Source organism: Maniola hyperantus, chromosome 2 (assembly GCF_902806685.2).
Source record: "Maniola hyperantus chromosome 2, iAphHyp1.2, whole genome shotgun sequence".
In the NCBI taxonomy this organism is placed as follows: domain Eukaryota; kingdom Metazoa; phylum Arthropoda; class Insecta; order Lepidoptera; family Nymphalidae; genus Maniola; species Maniola hyperantus.
This window is the reverse complement of record NC_048537.1, coordinates 15,752,249-15,773,636: the sequence shown is the minus strand read 5'-3', so window position 1 is coordinate 15,773,636 and position 21,388 is coordinate 15,752,249. Positions and strand designations below refer to the sequence as shown.

General features: G+C 39.3%; 2 protein-coding genes across 6 annotated transcripts; both read left to right on the top strand.

The window, feature by feature from the left end:
• The first annotated feature begins 941 nt into the window (after nt 1–941).
• LOC117988718 (uncharacterized) lies at nt 942–2,812 on the top strand. Its single transcript, XM_034975896.2, has 2 exons — nt 942–1,093; nt 1,953–2,812. The coding sequence occupies exons 1-2, from the start codon at nt 1,006–1,008 to the stop codon at nt 2,636–2,638; spliced, it is 774 nt and encodes a 257-aa protein (XP_034831787.1). The 5' UTR covers nt 942–1,005; the 3' UTR covers nt 2,639–2,812.
• Nucleotides 2,813–6,782: 3,970 nt separating this feature from the next.
• Nucleotides 6,783–10,449, top strand: LOC117993278 (uncharacterized). 5 transcript variants are annotated; one of them, XM_069504600.1, is made up of 4 exons: nt 6,783–6,916; nt 7,354–7,572; nt 7,681–7,923; nt 8,891–10,449. In XM_069504600.1, exons 1-4 carry the CDS (start codon nt 6,862–6,864, stop codon nt 9,853–9,855), a joined length of 1,482 nt encoding a protein of 493 aa, XP_069360701.1. In that variant the 5' UTR covers nt 6,783–6,861; the 3' UTR covers nt 9,856–10,449. The 5 variants fall into 5 exon arrangements, with proteins under 5 accessions (XP_069360701.1, XP_069360699.1, XP_069360688.1 ...); XM_069504598.1 differs by having other exon boundaries at nt 7,354–7,584; XM_069504587.1 differs by having other exon boundaries at nt 7,354–7,620; nt 7,651–7,923.
• Nucleotides 10,450–21,388: the final 10,939 nt, after the last annotated feature.

Genomic DNA, 21,388 nt, shown 5'->3' with positions numbered 1-21,388 from the left:
CATTCATGAGTCACCAATACCACAATACAAAACCAAAAGTTCAACGGTTCACATTCACCAGATGAGAGAGTAGAGACGTGCCGAGCATTCACAGCAGCGTCTCTAGGATGTCCAGTTTCCCATAACGGTTGGAGAGGACTGCCGAATCGTGTAAAATGATGAGGGGTGTTTCACATTGAGTGTTTTTTCGGCGCGGATGTTCCGTGCATTAGGCACATGTGCGTTCAAGCATAAATGAATGCGTTTGCCTACACGCGTTGTATACAGTGAGAGTTATGCTTGGAGTTTCTCGACGTGATCAGATCAGAAATGACACACATCTCAACGGGTTGTGAAACTGAAGTGGCAATGGTCAGGGCACATAGTTCGAGAAACCGGTATTGAATATCACTTGCTTTAACGGTAAAGAAAAATGCTTATCGTAAGGAGCTCGCATGTCTGTGAGTTCTCCATAATGTCCTCAAAGGATTGTGAATTCTACCAATTTGCACAAGGCGTGGTAGACTATGCCCTATGACAATGACTATAAGCCCTTCTCATTTGGAAAAGAGAACCATGCTCATTAGTGGGCCATTGATGGGTTTATCATGATGATGATGAACTCGACACAATACTCCATCTTAGAAAGAAAGAAAGAAAAAACGTTTATTTTTTAAAGCTATACCACACATTACTAGTTAGAATACTTGAGTAGTAAAGTCAAAAGACCACAAGTAGAAGAAGCGCCGGAAAAAGTATGTCATGTGTGGCACAACCCATCTTCCTCGACATCCACCCACAATTTTTGCTGAACAATCTTATACGCGCCGAAAATACGCCCAATCTGAAACGCCCTAGAATGCCCAGGCGCACGCCGACCATCGTGCCCTGAATCCCAATGAGACGTGCCAGACTGGACTATATAACGCGTCGACTACTCCTCACCAACAATAGCTCGACAACCTCATAAGACACAACACCCTTGACAGCACAAAGGGAACCTAGTGCTTATCTGAAAGTCTGAAAATGAAGAGTCTTTGCGTGCTCTTCGTCTGTGCTTTGTGGGAGGCGAATGGATACCCGTACCCCTATTATGGGACTAATGTGGATTCAAGTGAGTTTGTTAGATAAATTAGATAATTACGAACCGTAGACTATTAAAAAAACTAAGGATCTCGACACAATAGAATTTTACTTTGGAAACACCGTTCTGGGCTGTATTTCTAAATAGTTTAAGGATTTATTTCAACACAATGTTTCATGCTTGTGATGCGATCCAATTGATATTTACATTAGCAAATAGTGGATTTTTATATAAAATAGCGAGCAAACGAGCAGGCACCCGCCTAATGTTAAGTGATTAAGTACCGCTGCCCATGAACATTTGCAGCACCAGAGGAACCGCCAATACGTTGCCAGCTTTTCAGGACTTCGTTGATCCACCCTTTGAATAACCCCATCTTGAAATCTATTAACTAGTTAACAAAATAGTTCAGTTAATTTGTAGTGATGTTCTTCTGAAGAACGCTTTTCGCCAGCAACCTTTATGGAACTATAAGTAAAACTGGGTAACCACTCGACTATGGTATGCGTTCCAGCGGTGTTTGTATAAAATAAAGTGGCATCATTCATTTTGATAAGCAATAGATGTTTTCAATAGGATGGCAGAAACTATTTCTTTTCTAATTTCGTATAGTAGCTTAGACATTGCATTTCCTCTCCTTCATTTGCGAGGCATGAAAATCCATACTCTATACTTATTATAAATGTGACGAGTATATATCTGCTAACTTATCACAGTCCATATGTCAACCTAATTTTGACGAAATTTGTTCTACAGAGATAGCTTGCATTTCTGCACCATTTTTTAGCCCGGAAAATTAAAATTCCCAGGAGATTTTTGAAAACCGTAGTTAATTGCAAATGTTGGTTACCTACCTATTATAATCAAGTGGCATGATTTTTATCGACAGTTTCTTACGGATCGAGTGACATCAACCGCGGAGGAGTTTCCTTGAGCCGTTACTACAACCCATACTACAACCCTCGGGCCTACGGAGGAGGAATGGCTGCCTTCATGTTCAAGCCTGAAGAGCGGTACCAGCCTCAGACCAGCCAGTACTACGTCCCTGACAGACGCCGCCAAACGCAACCAGAACTAAACTATCCTCAACAAAACGAGGTCTACTACCCCCAAGGACCTGAGCAAACCGAACAATTGCCCGAAAAACCGGTGATCCCAGAAAACCCTATAGCTTTACCAGAAATACCCAAAGTAACCGAATCAACCGAATTAGCCGAGCCTACTGAAAAATTCGAATTCGGAACTACTACATTAAAATCTATAATCACACCGGAGTTAACTGAACCGGATTCTGAAGAAATACCAAGGACTGTTTCTAAGAAGCGTGTCTCTAAAAGGAAGCAAGTGAAGAGGCCTGTAGAGGAAGATGATGATGAAGAACGTGATGATTATCCTCCGAAGGTGCCGACTGGAACGTACTTCCCGATGTTCTTCGGTTGGGGTAGTAGATCCAGTAGCGGTACTCCAGGGGGTGCGACGGCAATTGCTAACGCTTTCAGCACAGGACGTGGGGGTGTTGCTACGAGTCACGCCACCGCATACGGGCCGCCAAGCCCTGATAATAAAAGATTGTAGTTAATCATAGTTTGTAGATTTGATAACTTATCTATTAATCTATTAAAAAGTCGTCATCTTTGGTCACGCGCCATCTAGCGCAAAAGCCTTAAACTAAGCGTGAATTTTCCATATAAGGCATAAGGCATTAGTGCGAATCCAAAAGATTTTCTTGACGTGTTCAAGTTCAGCTTCAGTTTAGTTATAACAGAGGGCGATAGTCATCGATAGATTTAAAAAAATCCAGATTATGTTTGTACGTTGTTTAACAACTTTTTTATAGTAAATAGAATTTTATAAGAATTTCGTTTTCTGTTACAAACAATAAATTGATTATTGGATCTATCATTGGAATTTGTTTAAGTACATATAATTATATACATTTATTACAGTGTTTTAACGCTGATATACCTACCTACTTATTATAAAAAAACTCGTGGTACTCGCTAGAAGTGAAAAATTAGGAGAAACTTGTGAAATACGTTAATAAATTCCATAAACAAGTTAACACGATATACTGGATGGCTGGATGGCTTTTCACGATTTTATTTAGCTCATCATAATCAACCCATCGCCAGCGCACTACAGAGACCAGCTCTCCTATCGGAATGAGAAATCACGCGGGCCAAGTGCGAATTGCAGGATTTCACACATCTATGAATGAATGAATGAATGAATTAACGACTGACTGAATGAATGAATGAATGAATAATTTTTATGGAACATTTTAATGGAACTCACAGGCATACGTCGTCATCTCCTGTTTGGTGTGATTGCAGTCAAGCGCAAGCCGTCAAAGCAAGTGATATTTAAATGCATAAACGCACATCGAAAACTTGAGGTGCGTGCCCGGGAACGAACCCCCGACATCCCGGATAGGAGGTAGACGTCTTAACCACTAAACCATCACGGCTTTTAATCAGTTACTTAATTACTTTTAGTTTTTGCAATTTATTTATTTTTACTTACGATTTATTTACTGCTGAAATAATCTAGTAATCGGCAGAAGCGGAAAATTAGGAAAAACTTATGATGCAAATAATTTTTCCATAAATAAGTTAAATACCTACTTATTACGTTATAACGAATGGATGTGTATTTTCCACGCTTTTACGTAAGTAAATAACAATGCAGGTTAAAAAAATTATGGTTAAAAAAGATTTTTCTGCGTTTCAAACTCCACTCGCGCGGTCGAGCACTTTTCCGCGGATAATTACCTACTTAATAATTATTAATTAATTGATATCATGATTTTTTTAATTATTCTCTTTAATAATGAATTCTAGCCCCATAAACCACTGCTGTACAAAAAATCACGTCATTTTATTTCTACAGTCCAAGACCCTCATACGGAGAAGCCAGCCTATTTATACTGAATGTATAAAGTTGGGGTACTGCACGTACCTACCCATTATGAATATCAAAATATTTAGTTTTCCTGTAGCTCAATTATAAAGTCAATAAAATCCAGATGACATCAGATAAGATGGTTACAGCACTTGTACACGGATGTGGTTTTTTACACGAACAATGCGCGATGCATCTAGCGCGTATCGTGACCGGCCGCGAAGAAAAACTACTTAGATAGGCATAATAAATTATTATTTAACCTTTGAGGTTAGGAACAAATATACTACCAATATTACCTTTGCCATCTCAACTACGGAGCATCTCTCCGCTCAGAATAAAAAAAAGCATCGCATCGATTCAGAATATCACTCTGAAGTCACAATTTATAGTTCTAAGGATACCTACTAATACTATAGTTACTATAAGATATTTTCTTATTTTCATGTGCGTAGCCCGCGAATTTGTTTTTATGGTCATGTCGAGTATCTTCACATTCTATAAGATTGCGTAGAAAACGTGAAACATACGACAAAAAACCTGTCCCAGGTGCGAGTCCGACTCGCGTACCGAGGATTCCGTAGGTTCCGACCTACCTATAATACCAGAGTTTTACGATATAGATTGTAAAACTTGATAATACCTAGGTGATATAATAAATATTTAGTTCATCTGACAAAATCGACCGCCGCAAAAACAAAGGTAAGTAGCGAAGTGCAATAATAAAAGCAAACGTAATAACAAAGGTACTTACATTAATTATAATTGGACATGGCCGTTTGTAAAATAAAATTGAGTTTGAGTTTAAATTGAGTTTTGGAAAGTCAGCACTTTTCCGAATTTGCTAACTTAAAGTTTCCAATGCAATAGGCCATTATCTTATTCTATATTTTTATGATAACCTCAAGCGGACAGACGGACAATAAAGTGAATCTGTAAAGGTTCTGTTTTTCCATATAAGATACGGAACCCTAAAAAGCTATGGATCTAAGCTACAGATATATAAAACCCCGTATACCTGTTATTCTATTATGATCTTTTATTGTTGCAAAGTGGTATGGTATAGCATCCAGTTCTAGGTACCTATGTATAATTTCCATTGTGCTCGTATTCTCGAGCAAGATGTCAGATGGCTTGACCTTCAAGGCCTTGGAAATACCTCCCGTACTGGCATGATTTTATCTCCACCTCTTCTAATAATGCGCATTACAAAAAATATGATTTCGTATAACCCGAAATAATCGGTGTACATAATTTGCCGTGAGAATATTTTAATAAGTAAAGATACTTAGTCTGAAAAGCGATGCACAAGATAAATTAACTTGTCTCAATTATCCATGAAAATCCCACGAAAAACCATAATTTGAATGACGAAGCATATTAACCACTAGCTTATGCTCGCGACTTTGTCCGCATATACAACCATACCTACTATACAAATTTCAAACCCCTATATTACCCCTTTATGGGTTGAATTTTCAAAAATCCTTTCTTAGCGGATGTCTACGTCATAATAGCTTAAATGCACGCCAAATTTCAGCTCGATCCGTCAAGTAGTTTGAGCTGTGCATTGATAGATCAGTCAGTCAGTCAGTCAGTAAGCTTTTTTATATAATACTAGCTTATGCTCGCGACTTCGTCCGCGTGGACTACAAAATTTCAAATCCCTATTTCATCCCCTTAGGAGTTGAATTTTCAAAAATCCTTTCTTAGCGGATGCCTACGTCATAATAGCTATCTGCATGCCAAATTTCAGCCCGATCCGTCCAGTAGTTTGAGCTGTGCGTTGATAGATCAGTCAGTCAGTCAGTCAGTCAGTCAGTCAGTCAGTCAGTCACCTTTTTCTTTTATATATATAGATATAGATTTGGTTCGCTAAACTTCTTTATTTTGGAGATTTTGGAGATCATCGTCATTATGAAGATCAACCCAAATCGGAGTATTGGTCTCCTCTCAGAATGAAAAGGATTAGGCCATAGTAAGCCACGCTGGCCTAGAAAGATTTGCAGACTTCACACACCTTTTAGAACATATTAAGTCGCGGGCATCATCTAGATAAATATGAGCCTTTGAGAACATTATGGAGAACTCTCAGGTATGCAGATTTTCCTACTATGTTTTCCTTTCCATGCACCCAAGTGATATTTAATTGCTTAACACGCACATAACTTCGGAAAGTTAGAGGTGGATGACCAGGATCGAACCTCCGACCTCCGGAATAGGAGGCTGACGTCTTAACCACTAGGCTATCATCGCTATTTTGGAGATATCGGCGAATTATTTGCAAGGCGTCGTAGTTAGACGATAGCTGTCAGTTTTGCCATGGTTTTGCCACAGTCACTACCTGAAGATTCCTCCTATGCCCACTATCGTATCTTTAAATTTAAAAAAAACTTTTTAATTTTTTGGCAGAGCAGTCGCGTTATAATCATGAATCAGAAATAATCATGAAGTCATATTAACAAAAATTAATTTTTTATTAATATGACTTCATGATTATTTCTTACTAATTTGTTAGAACTGTAACAATCATTAAAAATTAATTTACAGTACTTACTTTACATAAAAATCTTATTAAACAAAAAAACTATACTTATCTCGTTTACGTAAGACATTTTTAACACCAATTAAAATCGTATTAAATCATTAATCGTGATGTATCTACTGCATAAGTAATATTTTCTATAAACTGTGGAATATTACCTGACTTAACAATAAAACTCGAGCAATTCCGCAAATATCCATTAGTGAATTTTAAGTTACCCGTTTTCCCCGTATAGGCATTATAGGTATACGCATGCTTTTGTTCTCGTGAGCGGGCTTGCGTAGATTATGATAAGTGAAGATGTATAAAAGGATGATAATTGTGTTCACGCTTAGTTAGTAAAACCGCAGCCATGAGGGCGGTCTGTGTAGTCTTTGGGATTTTGTTGGCCTTCGCCAGTGCAAATGGTAAGTCAAAGTGGTAAAAGCTTACCCTTATCTTACTTTCTTAGCATGAAAATTAATATATCACACCTAGATGACCTAGATAAAATGTCAGGAATAAACTAGCCAAAAATACTAATAATGTATCTTATTAATTTCAGAATTTTATCGTTATGATGATTTATGAGATTAAGTTTTTCGATTCTGTTTAGATAGGGGCTGCTCTTCGATTTTGCAATAATTATTATCATGCTACGACGTTTTATAATGTGCTGATTTATCCACTATCCTATCCAAATAAAAGAAATTAGATACTAGGCACAACATAAACTGAGGCAGTTAAAGCTGCTGGTCTTTTGAAAATGACCTCGTTGTCGTTTCAACTAAATTCTTTCAAAGATCACCACAGGCCATGATCTTATAAGCCGCTAAAATAACACAGGTACCTTTATTATTTTCAGTAAGAGTTCGTAGAGGATATGGAGGTGGAGGCGGCGGCGGCGGTGGTGGCGGATTTGGTTATGGAGGAGGTGGCGGCTTTGGATTTGGAGGCGGCGGAGGCGGGGGGGCCGGAGGTGGCTTTGGAGGAGGTCTTGATGCCATCCGCGAAGGAGTAAACGGAATTCTTGGCAAAGTATCCTCTGGATTCAACCATCTTGGAGGTGGATTTGGCGCTAGTGGTGGACTTGGAGGTGGTAGTGGCCTCGGAGGTGGTAGTGGCCATGGAGGTGGCCTCGGAGGTGGTAGTGGCCATGGAGGTGGACTTGGAGGTGGTAGTGGCCATGGAGGTGGCCTCGGTGGTGGCCTTGGAGGTGGCCTCGGAGGCAGCAGTGGAGGCGGCGGTGGTAACGAAAAAGTGATCTACACAAAGTCCGATGACGGCAAATCCGGTGGCTTCGCGTTTACCGGCACTACTGGAAATGGTGGCTACGGCGGCGGCGGTGGTTACAGTGGTGGCGGAAATGGTGGCGGCTACGGCGGCGGCAGTGGCTTCGGCGGTGGAGCCGGCGGCGGGTTGGGTGGTGGTAAAGGTTAGTAATCAGAGATCTACCCTTTTACATCTTACTATCTTTTCAAGTTAAAAATTCGTGAAAGTTCATATTCATTTTAAAACAGCTGAGGAGTAAATCTAGATTGTTAACTTGGTAATTTGAATAAATATTTAGTTTACATATTGAGTGCAGATACTGATTTCTAAGCCTAGTAAAATAAGAAAGTGTTATTCTTCAAGACCACTTAGGGATTCAAAAGTTCAATGTTTAAGTACTTATTTTTGTACCAATTCGTTTATTCAGTGAATATGTATAATTTATTACTGGTTTAAGTAAAGTAAGCACACAACAAGTGAATCTTGTTAATCAAGTTCAAAGTCAAGGTTAACTTGTTAGCTTTTTATTAGATTTGCATAGGTACCTATACCTACATAATAATATTATGAAGATCGACGCAGACGTCCTATTTAGAACACCTACCTTTTTACTACCGTGCTTTTTAGGGTTCCGTACCTCAAAAGGAAAAACGGAACCCTTATAGGATCACTTTGTTGTCTGTCTGTCTGTCTCTGTCGGTCTGTCAAGAAACCTACAGGGTACTTCCCGTTGACCTAGAATCATGAAATTTGGCAGGCAGGTAGGTCTTTTAGCTAGCATTAGGGGAAAAATCTGAAAACCGTGAACTTGTGGTTACATCACACAAAAAAAATTAAATTGTGGTCATAAACTAATAATTACTATTTTCAATTTTCGAAGTAAGATAAATATATGAAGTGGGGTATCATATGAAAGGGCTCCCGCCTGTTCATTCTAAAACAGATTTTTATTTATTTTTGTGCATCATAGTTTTTGAATTATCGTGCAATATGACGAAAAAATACGACTATAGTACGGAACCCTCGTTGCGCGTGCCTGTCTCGCACTTGGCCGGTTTTTTTACTAACCAGTCCGGTACCTTGATTGATTTGATTGATTTTTTTGTAATGTTTTATTTTTTTCCCAAAAGGCGGCAGTGGTGGCTTCGGCGGTAGTGGTGACTTCGGCGGTAGCGGTTTAGGCGGCGGGTCAGGAGGTGGACTTGGCGCAGGTCACGGCGGCGGTAGTGGTCTCGGTGGATCTGGAGGATATGGAGGCGGTGCAAGTGGCGGACTTGGCGGTGGCTCTGGAAGTGGACTTGGTGGTGGCTCAGGAGGGGGACTCGGTGGCGGTCATGGAGGATCAGGTGGACTTGGCGGAAGCAGCGGTGGATCTGGTGGTCTTAGTTTTGGAGGCTCAATTGGCCTTGGCGGAGGTTCTGGAGGTGGACTCGGAGGTGGCGGTGGTAATGGAGGCGGTCATGGCGGATCAGGTGGTCTTGGAGGGGGTACTGGCGGATTTGAAGGATTTGGTGGAGGATCTGGTCTTGGAGGAGGTTCTGGAGGTGGACTAGGAGGTGGCCATGGTGGATCTGGAGGTCTTGGAGGAGGTGGATCAGGAAGTTATGGAGGTGGATTAAGCCTAGGCGGTGGTTCTGGAGGCGGACTTGGTGGTTCTGGAGGATTTGGAGGTAGCAGTGGAGGTCATGGAGGTTCCGGTGGGTTTGGAGGTAACGGCGGTGGTCTTGGCGGTGGCTCCGGAGGTGGTCTTGGCGGGGGCTCGGGAGGCGGCCTCAGTGGAGGTCATGGTGGATCTGGAGGGTTTGGCGGCGGTAGCAGTGGTGGATATGGTGGATCCGGTGGTTTTGGAGGTAGCTCTGGCCTGGGTGGTGGACTTGGCGGAGGTCTTGGCGGTGGACACGGGGGTTCTGGAGGACTAGGAGGAGGTCACGGAGGTTCCAGCGGCGGTTCTGGTGGTTACGGTTCTGGTGGTTCTGGCGGTTGTGGTTCCGGCTCCTGCGGTGGCTGTGGCTCGTGTGGTGGTAGCGGCGGAGCATTCGCGTCCGCGAAGGCCTCTGCGAGTGCATCTGCTAGCGCTGGCAGTTATGGCAAATGATTTCAATTCAAAAATAGTTCAATAACACGACGACGACGACGTACGATATTTTTTTAATAAGAAACCTGAAATGTGCAAACCGAATTATTGAAATTAATAATTACAAGTAAAAATAATCAATCCAATTTGTGAATAAGATGTAAAATTGATCTACTGAAATGATATTAAATAGGTACTTATTACTTAATCATTTAACAATTTATCAATTAGAGATAATATAAGGACGCAAAAAACTGTAAACATACTAAATCAACGCCTTTTTGTAAAAATTGTTAAAACTTTTTTTGTAAAATCAATTAAATTGTGTTAATTCAAACTTTAAACACGATACTTAACTGAATTTTTTATAGGAAGTTTGACGTCTATTTTATATTAGATGCCTATGTATGACGTCAGGACTGTTATTAAATGTAAATTGTTATTGTCTATTGATCGATGTGAAAAAACTACTGATTGAGATTATACTTAAGAAAAAATGTTGGAGCTAAGCGATTACCTGTGATTGTAAGGTTTTTAATATAGATTATTGTATTTTTATGTTAATTTAAGTAGTAAAAAGTTAATATTATACTTAATAATATAGCAAAACCTTGATTTATTTAACTCCCTAGTCCCTATAAGTAACTACCTAAACACAGTTGCATTCTTTATTTCGTCAGTCTCTGATAGTTACCTACTTCAAAATGTATTGGCCATTGATTAATTATTGGTCTCGCTCTGTATGGTATTGGCATAAAATGCCTCGAGAGTCGAGAGGGCAGGAGAGGGCTCTATACTCTTTGGTTATTTCGATGGGACAGTTATCCGTCACGTTCTGAGAGAGGTGAGAGAGAGATGAGAAAATCCATAGGTACTCCATACTCTAAATATATATAGTAAAAAAAAAAGATTGCGACGAATTGAGAACCTTCTCCTTTTTTTGAAGTCTGTTAAAAAGGTGACTGATTGACTGACTGATCTATCAACGCACAGCTCAAACTATTGGACGGATCATGCTGGGCATGCAGATAGCTATTATGACGTAGGCACCCGCTAAGAAAGGATTTTTGAAAATTCAACTCCTAAGGGGTTGAAATAGGGGTTTGAAATGTGTGTAGTCCACGCGGACGAAGTTGCGAGCATAAGCTATAGTTACCAATCCATACACATCATAAATGCGAAAGTGTGTCTGTCTGTCTGTCTGCTAGCTTTTCACGGCCCAACAGACAAACGATTTTGATGAAAGGTACAGTTAGCTTAGGTACATCCCGGGGACGGACATAGGCTACTTTTTATCCTGGATAATCCCGGAGTTCCCACGGGATTCGTAAAGGTCCATCCGTTTAATCAATTTATATGAAACAAACTTATGCTCGTGACTTCAACCGCGTGGACTACACAAATTTCAAATCCCTATTTTACCCCCTTAGGGGTTGAATTTTCAAAAATCCTTTCTTAGTGGATGTCTATGTCATAATAGCTATCTGCATGCCAAACAGCCCGATCCGTCCAGTGGTTTGAGCTGTGATTTGTAGATCAGTCAGTCAGTCAGTCACCTTTTCTTTTTATATATTTGGATATACATCGGCTTACTATTCGGAAGGTCTGGGGTTCGATCCGGGCACACACCTCTAAATTTTCGGTGTTACGTGTGTAAGCATTTAAATATTTCAACCCCTGAGTGGGTGAAATCGGGGTTTGAAATTTGTGTAGTCCACGCAGACGAAGTCGCGAGCATAAGCTAGTTCCAAGGATATACCTACATGCAATCACAAAACCCTAAGTGCATGCAATTAATATATTATGCAGTATACTCGTATGGTACATAGGTACTTAACTGTATACCTAATTCCTTTTTTTTTAACTGAATTCACTGAAGCTTGAGAAAAAAGGTAAACAACCCAATTAAAACGGGCTTTTAATTTAAATATATCTTTTTATAATGAAACTAATTAGAAATAAAAAATTCCACTCCATATTTGGACTAAAAGACTCATGGCAATATTAGAATCGCTATATATACCTACGTATATATAGCGATATATACCACTCTATATATAAAAATGAATCGCAAAATGTGTTGCTGATCGCAAATCTCGACAACAGCTGAACCGATTTTGCAAATTCTATTTTTATCAATATTTTTGTAATATTCCTTGAAGTACGAGGATGGTTCTTACGGAGAGAAAAATTTAAAAAAATTTAATCGACTGTTAGGCGGTACGAAGTTCGCCAGGGCAGCTAGTATATCATATAAGCCCCTGACTGAGAAGAAATGTATTCCTCAAAAGCTTTGATCCAGTTAGAGAAGAAGATGGAACCTATCAGCGCTATCGGTAACGAACAAACTTTGTGCTAGAACTGCTGATTGACGAAGATACTGTCATCATCATGATCAACTCATAGCCGGCTCACTACAGAGCACGGGTCTCCTCTCAGTATGAGAAGGCTTTGGCCAAAGTCCACCACGCTGGCCAAGTGCGGATTGGCAGACTTCACAAACTTCGAGAACATTATGGATAACTCTTAGGCATGCATGTTTCCTCACGATGTTTGTGATATTTAATTTCTTAAAACGCACCGAAAAGTTAGAGGTGCGTGCCCGGGATCGAACCCCCGACCTCCTCAAGATCCCTATGCCTAAAATTAAAACTTGTTTTGCTAGACGTTTCAGTCCATATGTGGAATCATTTATTTATAACAAAGTAGGAAGCATTTATGTGACATCAAGCATTGTTCCCCAAATTTAAAATTGCATCATGGCTCGCTTCCTTAAGCTACGATGAAACTGAAAAACTTTTCTTGCATTTAACATAAGGGCACTTTGTCATTAATATTTAGATAATAATAATCTATAATTAACACAATAATGTATATAATTAATTTTAACATAGCTTGTACTGTAACCTTATTTTTAATCTTAGATAAATACCTACCTTAGTTATGCTAATTGTTTAGACTTGTGATAGCCTAGTCACTAGTGGTTACGACGAAGAAACTGTACAGTGAGTCATTATAAATTCTAACGTCTATATGATGGATGGGATGTAGGTAGAGAGGATGCTGCCCAAAAGAGGAGTTCGAGTGATGACAAAATGGAACCGCAACATCAATTTGATTGATTGGATTGCGTGGAAGAAGATCTACAGAAAATTAGAAATCTCATTCTCACATCATGGAAGAAATAAGTAAAGGATAGAGATGAATCGAAAAAAAACCGAATCAATGAAACCCACCCCATTGCTTCTCTTCTGTGGGGTATCCGATTTCCGTACTACGCACGACTTTTTACTTAGTTTTTTAATTTTTTATTTGGATGTCGAAGATATATTATGTAAGTCGCAATTGTTGCATCAAAAATATTTGCATTTAGTTTCTAGTAAGGAGATTTTATAACATCATTTCCACTTAATCATCATCATTATATACAATAAATTAAGTAGTACAGAAAAACATAAAAAGCAAAACACGTAGCGATCTCTTCCAGGCTACTAAAAAAAAAACTATCGGAGGTTAGGAGGCTGCCTGAACTACAAGAGTCTTAGTGTCTGGTTGCTTTCTCAAAATTGTTTTTGGAAAGCTGTTTGACGTGATAGGCTATTGTCGGGAGGAGAACTCCACGGAAGTTTACATTGCCACGAACCACGGGGAAGCTGTGGTCATGCGCATGAACTTATTTTGTAGGGCTTGGAAAGGTTTAAGAGAAGTATGAGAGAGGTGTGCGAATACAATATACGCATTATGATATTAAGCAAAGTCCCTATTTATCTATATACTATATGCATATGTATTTAGCTACCTACGCCTACAGACAGTACCTAGATTATGTTCCTTAAGTAATTACTGAGAACTTACCGTGCCTGATTAGGCCCGCAACAAAAACGTCTGAATGTTTTTGCTGTTGCGTACCAGCAGTCAAGTACCTCAAGTTAAGTTAAAAGTCATTATTTGTGTGCGTTCTGCGTATACAATTATTTTCCGCGACTTTGCACTACACGTATTTTCCTAACTCCTAACCCTTCTGTACGACCGCGTCTCAGCAAGCGCATTGTGGGATGGCCTCCAAACCCCTGGACTGCCGACCTTAAGAAGGTAGCTGGAAGGGGGTGGATGAAGAAGGCGGACGAGTGTGTTTAGTGGTGCGACAAGAGGGGGGCCTATGTCAGGCTGATTGATTGAACATTTTTGTTCCTTTCGCGGTTGTCTTATTTAGAGCCATATTGAACATGCGGTTTTATCAATGGTACAGGCTGTGCAACGCACATGGGCGCAGAGCCAGGCGGTGCCGAGCTCGGCTTGCGACGCCTTTAAAGAGCACTGGTAGTCCAGCAGTGGACGTCTATCGGTTGATGATGATAATGACCTACTAGTAAAGGGCATCCAAACATGACATGGGCTGAATCCAAACCTATTGTTAAAATATATCCCCTCTTCCCCGCCCCTGATTAATTAGAACATGAATTTACTCGTGGGATTGTGTCCACCGTTGAACAAGGTATACTTTACTTTATCCTAATGGCTGATATGCTTATAATATATGCTTTTGTCCTCTGACAGAAGTGAGTGGAAGAAAAAGATATGTTGTGCCGACCCCACGTAGCGTGGCATAAGGTACGGAACACAGGTACGGAAGAAGAAGATATGCTATTGTCCTCTGCTTTTCACGTTTTATCTTACATTCGACTCAATCGATTTTAATAAAACTTACCGCAATAAGTGGGCTATGGCTATACCAAAGGTACAACAACAGCTTCCGAACGGAGAAAATTTCATCTTTTAACGTTTTCGGCTTTGCATAGGTACATAAGTTGCTACAGTTTTGTTCTTAGTGATAATTTCAATGCACAGAAAAAACTATCACACCGATTCATTATGTTGGTTACCTACCTTTAATCCTTTGTTCGATTTCCCAACCGATTCTATTGGATGATATCGTGGTCGGCCGGCATCATTTAGTATTTTTTTTACTTTTACTAATTGCTTTAAGTACCTACTAATGAAATTATTTATTTTTGTGTAACATTTCTATACCAAGGCCGATGATTCAGCTACACAAGGGGAACTTTAGCACATCCACGTAATCTGTGGGTAAGCCCCCCAGGCCCACCCTGGTGTAGCGTTGAGTGCTGTGGGAGGTACCAGGTTTGATTCCTGCGAGGGATTTTGGAATTTATAATTTCTGAATTATCTCTGATCTGGTCTGGTGGGAGGCAAGGACTGTGGCTAGTTACCACCCAACCGGCAAAGTTGTGCTGCCAAGCGCTCTAGCGTTACGGTAGAATGTCGTGTAGAAACCGATAATATGGGTGTTTAAAAAAACTGCCACCCCCAACAAGTTAGCCCGTTTACCATCTATCTTGCACTGCGTCAACACTTAGTACGGCAAGATCGCAGTCAAGGGTTATCTTGTAATAGAATAAAAAAAGGGCCAGCAGAAGATTTTACTTTGACTGAAAAATTATACTTACCTACCCTCTTTATGAATGTTCAGAACTATGGCTTTAGGTCGCTGCCATAACCTCCAATAGTGATGTTGCCAATTATGCGGCAGGCAGGCATCGCAGGGAGCCGCTGGATTCAGACAGCGCAAGACCGTGGCGTGTGGAAGTCCCTACAAGAGACCTGTGTCTAGCAATGAACATCTATCGATTGTTGACGATGATGAACTTGTAAGCCATGATTAGGTAAACATGGAAGCACAAACTGCCAATTCTACATGGCCATTTCAGCTTCTTCAAAGTCTACGAGTGAGATATGATGTGCATGACCTGTGTTATTTAAAATTTTGTTTAGCAGATATATTTCCTTGTTTATTTCATTAGATTACCTAGAATCCTTTCAAGGCGTCTGTCGTGTATGAAACAGTGAGGTCACGGCGAGTTATTGCGCCTTGACTTATTGAAGTTCATAATAGATCGCAAATCGAATCACTTGAGTACTTAGGAAGATACTTAGATGTCTACGTAAGATAGTCCCTAACGCTTCTCTTGAGTCGTAATTAGCAGGGTTCACACATAGCGCGGCTGGTGTGGTGGAAAAGTAGTCGTGCCAACCACCTCGACCAAACAACTAAATTCATCTCAACGGTTGAGGAGCGGACTGAATTCCAAAAGGTCGGTGGCTCAAACCCCAGCCGTTGGACTATTATCGTCCCTATTCCTAGCACAAGCTTTGCGCTTAGTTGGAGGGGAAAGGGGAATATTAGTCATGATTAGCATGGCTAATATTCCTTTAAAAGTACTCTCAGCAGGAAATCTGCATGGTTTCCTCACGATGTTTGCCTTCACCGTTAAAGCAAGTGATATTAAATTTATTAAACTATGAATGAACTAAATTAACTACCTATGTTAAAAGTTAGAGGTGCGTGCCCAGTGCCCATGATAGAACTTCTGAATAGTATCGCGGATCTTACTACTCGCAACTAATATTTATAGAAAACACTTATACGTTTATCTAAAGGGGTAAATATTCCTCCGATATCAATGATCGAAACTGTGGCGCGCGTGGCACGTGAAAATATCATGCCGCACTCAACGTGGAGCCTGCTGTTTAAACATATTACTATGAGTTACCTAGTTGTCATGAATATTATAATGTTTATCCTGTATTAGATATAATAATAGGTAATAACTAACAAGGTTCCAATAATGTTAATTAGATCATAATATTCTCTACCTGATCCCAACTCTATGAATTACTTACCTACCTACTTATTTTTTTTATTAATATCAATCTTCTTTAAATATATAAAAGGACTGACTGACTGACTGACTGAGTGATTTTTCAAAGAAAAATAAATAAGTATCTCCTATAAATAATGTAAATAGATATACCTACCTAGTTTAAAACATAGTCACTTCCCGCTGTCTGTCCATCTGTACGCTTAGATCTGTAAAACTACGCAACGGATTCTAATGTGGCGTTTATGAATAGATAGAGTGATTCAAGAGGAAGGTTTAGTTTAATATTGTTTTGTGTTAATTTGTTAATATGACGAGCCGACTGAGAGCTTTCATCGAAAATGCCGTCTTATTATTTTAGAGAGAGAGCCAGCGCGTGCCAGAGCTTTGTTATTTTATAAAAGCTGAAAGTTTCTCTGCGTAACACAGGGAGGAACGATCAGCGACTACGAAGTTTGGCTCATGGTGGCTTTGGGAGATAACAGGTAATAAGGTGTAAAAAATAACTTAATATATAACCCGTAAACTTTTAAACTTTAAGTGCGTCTGGCAGGGGGTTGCCACGACACTATAAGTGTCTGGCAATGCATGACTTGATTTGTAATACTATTTTGAAGAAAATATAAAAAAAAATTGACTTTATACCTTGACGAGAATATCTTATATTTTAATGTAGATAACGGATACATACCACGGACGGGCATCATCTAGAATTATAAATATTCTATTCTAACAAGGTCTACCAATCCGCACATGGCCAGCGTGGTAGACTATGGCCAGACCCTTCTCACTCTGAGACATAGGGTAATAGTGTTCTGTGCTCTGAGAGAAGACCCGTGCTCTGCAGTGAGCCGGCCGCGGCGATGGGTTGATCATGATGATTCTAACAAGATCAATATTGGTGATTTATCGTAATTTGTAACATAAAACTCAGGAACACAGTTACTGCAATACCTACCTATCTATTTACTTATTTCCAACTACAATAAATATGTATTAATATTTTATTTACCGTTAAAGAATAATTGATTGTTCTATTTCTAGTTACCTACTGTAATAAGGTTCAATATGCAGTAGATTAGATTAGATTATTTATTAATTGCAAAATTGTGTATACATAGGGTCTTAAAAATATAAAAGTCCAATTACAATCTGCCATCAATTTTACAATAGTGTCAAAGAAAACCTAAAAATGTCTTATTTAAGTACATGTTAATATTAACTTAAAAAGAATACATTGATGAGTTATTCGAAATTAAGCCTTAATATGTCGCACGAAGTCATCCACTGCATAAAAAAATATTCTTAGTTATAAATAGTTCCTCTCCCGTACTAAACCGGGGCGGGCCACTAGTCTTATGAAATTGGGTAGGTAATATAATATCTAATAGTAAGTATAATAAATAATAATAGATACTTGTTAGGATAGTGATCTAGCAATGTTCCTGTACCTAACCTAAAGAGATGACCGTCACGGATAAGGAATGGTATGAACTGCATAGCCTGAAAGTCTAATTCAAAACAACTGCTGTTTTGGCCAATGCACTGACTAAGTACTTATATAAAGGTCTTATCACATTGTCTCATTATTCTAATAAGATCTACCGCTATGGTTGTTTTTCATTAACTTTTTAGGGTTCCGTAGAAAACAAGGAACCCTTATAGTTTCGCCATGTCCGTCCGTCTGTCTGTCTGTCCGTCCGTCCTCGGTTAATCCCATAGAATTATGACGTCATTTTGACTAATGCCATAGTAGCTTCGTGCGGTTTCATACAAATTTTCGTTTTGCGTGAAAAGGATAGAAGACCCTCCCACTCCAAAATTAAAATACCTGTAACTTTGTAAATCTTTGTTGGATTTGAATATTTTTTCAGCGTAGGTACGTCATTATTTTTATCCTAGTCCCGACTAATATTATAAAGGCGAAAGTTTGTATGTGTGTCTGTGTATGTTTGTAACTCCTTCACGCAAAAACTACTGGACGGATTTGGCTGAAATTTGGAATGAAGATAGATTATACCCTGGATTAACACATAGGCTAACTTTTTATCCCGGAAAATCAAAGAGTTCCCGCGGGATTTTGAAAAACGTAAATCCACGCGGACGAAGTCGCGGGCATCAGCTAGAAATTCAAAAGTAGTAAAATACCCAATTATTTGTTTCAGCGCTGATAAAAAAACCTAGTTGTAGCGTAGAAGTAGGTATAGAGCGATCAGAGCTGAAAACTTTACGTGTGGAGACACCCTTAAAACACATGTAAAATTTGCCCTTGATTGCAAGTGCATTACTTGCCTAAAGCTTTTGTGGTTGTTATTCTAAGGCTTTTGTTTATTACCGAATTCACGATAAATATCTCGTGTGAATGTTCAAGGAAAATTCTGACATCTGATCATTTCAGAGAAATAAATAATTAACATTAATTAGGTATATTATATTTATTATAATTAATTTTATTAACAAAAAGTTAACATTAACTTTTTGTTTTTGTTTGTCCTTAAATAATGTAATTAATACTGTCTATGTTAGTTTTTAGCACTAAGGTACATTATAGTACATTTTTAGGGTTCCGTATCTCCAGAGGAAAAAGAAACCCTTATAGGTTCACTTCGTAGTCTGCCTGTGTATCGTGACTGTCTAGACCAGTCAAGGAAATCGAAACCTATATGGTAGGTAGTAGGTACCTACTTAGGGTGAGATCTATAGAGCGCACTCTGATTTTGCTCAGACTACGGAACCCCTTGTATGCAAGTCCGGCTCACACTTGACCGGTTTTTTATATGAACTGGGGTTAGAGGACTGCAACCGTTGGACAAACCCATTGGAAATCGAGTCAACGATGCGTTTCTTAAAAACCCCAAAAACTTAGGTACTGACGTATTGGTGCATATATTATATTTACAACAAATCCATACTCATCATCATCATCATGACCAATCCATAGCTGGCTCACTACAGAGCACGTGTCTCCTCTCAGTATGAGGAGGGCTTGGCCATAGTCCACCACGCTGGCCAAGTGTAGATTGGTAGACTTCACACACCTTTGAGAACATTACGGAGAACTCTCAAAAATAAATCACGTGTGTTGTATGGGAGCCCCCCTATACTGTTTTTTAGTATAATAATATGTTTATATAGCGGCAACAGAAATACATCTGTGAAAATTTCAACTGTCTTACTATATCACGGTTCATGAGATACAGCCTGGTCACTGGTGACAGACGGACAGACAGATGGACGGACAGCGGAGTCTTAGTAATAGGGTCCCGTTTTACCCTTTGGATACGTGATTGTGATAAAATACTGGAAATTATCGGAACGGAATAATTCAGAGTTCTATGTCATTCATGTTCAACCCATCGCCCGCGCCGGCTCGCTACAGAGCACGGGTCTCCTCTCAGAGTGAGAAGGGTTTTGGCCATAGTCTACCACGCTGGGTATGTGCGGATTGGTAGACTTCACACACCTTTGAGTACATTATGGAGAACTCTTAGGCATGCAGGTTTCCTCAAGATGTTTTCCTTCACTGTTAAAGCAATTGATATTTAATTTCTTAAAACGCACATAACTCGGAAAAGTTAGAGGTGCGTGCCCGGGATCGAAACCCCCACCTTCGACTAGAAGGCGGACGTCCTAACCACTAGGCTATCACAGCTGTCTATGTCATTATCAGATAATGCAGTTAAATGTTACAACGATATGGTAAACAATGTTAAAATAAAAACAAAACTAAAAGTCTGGGTTACGTAACATATTACGATCGTATGTTCTCTAATATTATGTTGTTTGTACTTACTTAAATACTTGAAAATGAAAAAACTGTCTGAAAAGCAAAAATCTTAAATCACTAAGTAGAGGCGTTTCCGAGTATTGGCACTTGTGTATTGTTTGTTATCACAACGAGTATATCGATGAGAACGCAAAAACTTCCAACGCACAATATATTTATAGGAGTACCTAGTTTAAAAAACCTTGCTGTGAAATATGAGGCTTCATCTTGGAATTTGATTTATAGTTCTTGACATGCTCGCGACTTCGTCCGCGTGGACTACATAAATTTCAAACCCCTATTTAACCCACTTAGAGGTCGAATTTTGAAAAATCCTTTCTTAGTGGATACTTACTCTTTACAAAGAACACACCCTCCAAATTTTATGTCTCTAGGACCAGTGGTTTAGGCTGTGCGTTGTATATGTTGTTATATAAGTCAGTCAGTCAGTCAGTCAAGACTTTGCATTTTATATAATATACAGAAGATTAGTTTAATTTATTTCAAGAGAAACCCACAGGTAAACATCAATAAAATTACTAATATCAAGAATAAAAAGATTTTTTATTCAATTAATCTTTTACTTACCAGTGCTTTCGAATCCTCAAGTGAACTTACCTGGTTTGGTGAAAAAATCATCCAAACGAGACTATATGTACCGATGACTATTGGTACCAGCCTTCCGTTATAGATAGGCATAAGTGCAAATAAAACCTGGTACCTGGTAGCTATTTGTCGCAACTCCGATGGCTCAATGACCCAAAGTGGATCTTGGAATTGCAAGAGACTCTGACTTCCCCATTCTAAGAGATTTCTTAATGTTACCATAATAGTCGACTTAGAAAGCCTACATGTTCTTGGTGTCCAGAACTGCTCCATTAGCTACCAAAAGGACAATAAAGTCTCACATGTATAACAGTGTATTAAATACCAGCCTAGTATAAGTTAATCCTTAAGGGATGCGAGAGGTAAAAATGTCTAAGGATTCCCCTCACACCATTGAATAATCTTAGACCGAAATACTAAGTAGACTGTTAAAGTGACCTTGGTAACATACTGAAAAAACTGCTCACGCACAAGGAGTATGGTAAAAACTTTGCTGTGAAAT